At 48.9% G+C, this 2,715-nt stretch overlaps 2 protein-coding genes across 2 annotated transcripts; both read left to right on the top strand.

Annotated features, from left to right (window-relative positions):
• Positions 1–123: 123 nt before the first annotated feature.
• On the top strand, positions 124–519 carry CABS01_17027 (uncharacterized protein; the record flags this gene model as incomplete). Its single annotated transcript, XM_060550354.1, has 3 exons — positions 124–215; positions 266–401; positions 472–519. 3 exons carry the CDS (start codon positions 124–126, stop codon positions 517–519), a joined length of 276 nt encoding a protein of 91 aa, XP_060399223.1.
• A 1,326-nt stretch (positions 520–1,845) lies between these two features.
• On the top strand, positions 1,846–2,455 carry CABS01_17026 (uncharacterized protein; the record flags this gene model as incomplete). The annotated part of the gene is made up of 2 exons (XM_060550353.1): positions 1,846–1,999; positions 2,064–2,455. The coding sequence occupies 2 exons, from the start codon at positions 1,846–1,848 to the stop codon at positions 2,453–2,455; spliced, it is 546 nt and encodes a 181-aa protein (XP_060399222.1).
• Between the last annotated feature and the right edge of the window lie 260 nt (positions 2,456–2,715).

The raw sequence follows: 2,715 nt of genomic DNA, 5'->3' as shown, positions 1-2,715 counted from the left end.
GTCTGTTCATTGTACTATAGAGCTCCCGAGCTTCTCCGAGTCAATGCGTTCGTCGGAGATACTCGTAGCTTGGTGTATACCTGCGCTGTTGATAACTGGTCTGCTGGCTGCATCCTTCGAGAAATGATCATCGGACAGGGTCCGGAGTTCAAGCCGGTGAGGTCGACTTCATCGCCCGCCACTAGTGCCATTGAACAGCTAGATGCGATTATCAGGTACGCACTATGAAATACTGCCATGCGTGCCCGGTACTAAGTGGTTTTAGAAAGTTTTGTCCATCTTCTGGCTTCGTTAACGAGAACCTGGCCATGATCTTCTGCGACTCAAGCTTGAAGCTGCCTGAGACCGCAGTCTCGCCTCGGGCACCTGCATGGGTGATTCAAATGCTGGAGGTCACAAGGGTAAGTCAGATGGTACTGCCAGCGAGCTCATCACTGACTATCTGCTAGCTTCTATTGGTCCCGAATCCAGAGCTCCGTTGCACGGCAGAAGAAGCATGCAGGATCCTCGAGCAGCTAGACACAACTTGATGTGACGTACTTCCACAGATGTGTCGAGAAGAAACTTGCGAGAGAGGCAAGGTACCCGCGGGCAACACCGGGAAAGCTTGTCTACTCTAATCCTTCACACATACTAATAGGGGAATTACCCTGCGGCGGATATAGTCTTGTTTAGAGAGACCACCCTTCTATGCAACTCGTTTGTTAGAAAGACTAGGATTCTGTATTAAATGTACAAAAATCTCTTGGAAGTTTGTCCATTGCTCATACACATTTTTTGCGAAAGGCCTATTGCTTCTATCTTGACTTTCTTGTCGTCACTACTACCTTCTAGGAGTATGAAGTTGACTACTACCCAAATAAATATCCGAGTCATAAAAAGCATCAAGCACTTAACAGCATAGAGTCGGTGACTCGCTAGAACTACATACCCCTTGGTCGTAAGCGATCTGTGATATGTGCTCAGGTGTCACGAGTGGGCTGTCCTGTCTGAATCCATCGAGGAACGATCACTCCTAGACACAATTCCCATTTTTCAACTACTACTCTTCTACATAATTCCACTTTTTCGAGAGGCTAAAGCAACGTAACCCGTGTATTAGTTTACTATCTAGGCTAGATTGAGGTTGGGAGTAATGCCCCAATGATTGAGGCAAGGCTCGTCCCTTCTGCTGACTCTGGTGGCACCTTCCATGAACCGCCAATTATCTATGTCCAAGCCCTCGCTATCCTTGCCTTATGCTTTGCCAACAAACTTCCCTCTGCTGGTCTGCTTAAGCCAATTCAGTGCGAATGTCGAATCACATCCATCTATTTCAGGCAACATCAGCAGGGGCACGAAATGCTCAAATGTGCCATTCTAGAAGGCCTGTCACGACTTCGTCTCTGCCTTGCATGGACTCCTTATCTCAACTGACGGCGTCCGCGTTCATATTGGCAGCTTTGAACATGATTTCATTCGCATTAGGGCATGTCGTGGGACTTCTACGGCGACCAGCTGAGTGTGAATGTGCCCTCCATCTGCAGCCTGTGGGTTCAGGCAGTGCATGGCAGCACGGCGAGGCAGACCACCAGGGTAGCATAGTACGGATACGCTGAAGATCTTCCGGTACCTCTTGCATGGTTAAGCAGGCTGCTGGCCATTTCTTCGTTGATAACGCCACGTCTAAAATTGCATGCTTAATTTTGGAGTCTATATGAAGCTGTTAGCCGCCCTCCTTCTTCCTACTTTCTCAAGGTCCTCTATTCGGCAGCTTACTGCCACTAGTCATCTTTCTGTATCCACTGTCTTGTCATTCCCCGTCACCGGATACGAGCCTACGCCGCGACCCTATTACAGGCCATCATGCTATTTCGAGTTTCTCATACGGACGTCGCAGAAACCGCACACACACGTGCCACTCCCGGCAAACTCGCCAATCCTGACGAGGATTGGACCAAGATTTCCGATCTTGCTGAGCGTCGCAGGATTCAAAACCGTATTGCCCAACGCAACTACCGTAAGGCAAATTCAGTCATTGCGGCGCTCAGCCACTTCCTACATGTACTGACCATCTCATGTAGGCAAAAAGCTGAAGCGTCAAGCAGAAAACACCCCAACATGCAACAGTCCCGATTGTTTCAAGTCAAACCCGAAGTCCCCAACCAAGACGCAGAAGAGGCGTACCTTTGTAGGGTCCATTAAGCAGCCCAATTGCTCTTCTCAACTGCACGCTGACAACGGGTTTCGATTACAGCAATTCCCCCTTGACTTCTGCGAAAGTTCGAGTGCCGGTGCCAATCCAATTTGGCTCAGTCAGGTTGATGATTCATTCGATCATCTAATCGATCCATCTCCTTGTCAAGGACGGTTGCTCGACTTTGCAGCCTCCAAGCCATACCCGAATGACTTCATAGCCGCAGATCCAGCCAAATGGTGCTCGATATATCATCACCTTGACGGCAAACCAGAGTAGAAATTCGATACCGATTGTGGTTTCTTTTCATACTTTACAAACAGTGGCCCTAGTCCGAGTATCAGTATGAGTGCACAGGATTCTTGGTACTCTTCATCGCCCGGATCGGTTGATCAATCGGGTGTGCCACCCCATGAAGCACCAAGATGTTGGATTAATGGGCAGACTGATCCCGTCGGTTCTCTCAATCATTCCGGCGCGTTTCTTAATGACTTTGAACGAGGAAGATGGAAAAACCAGCCGTCGGCTTTATCGCTATT

This window comes from Colletotrichum abscissum (genome assembly GCF_030869225.1).
Source record: "Colletotrichum abscissum strain IMI 504890 chromosome Unknown Scaffold_267.1, whole genome shotgun sequence".
Lineage (NCBI taxonomy): Eukaryota > Fungi > Ascomycota > Sordariomycetes > Glomerellales > Glomerellaceae > Colletotrichum > Colletotrichum abscissum.
This window is presented reverse-complemented; position numbering and strand designations above follow the sequence as displayed.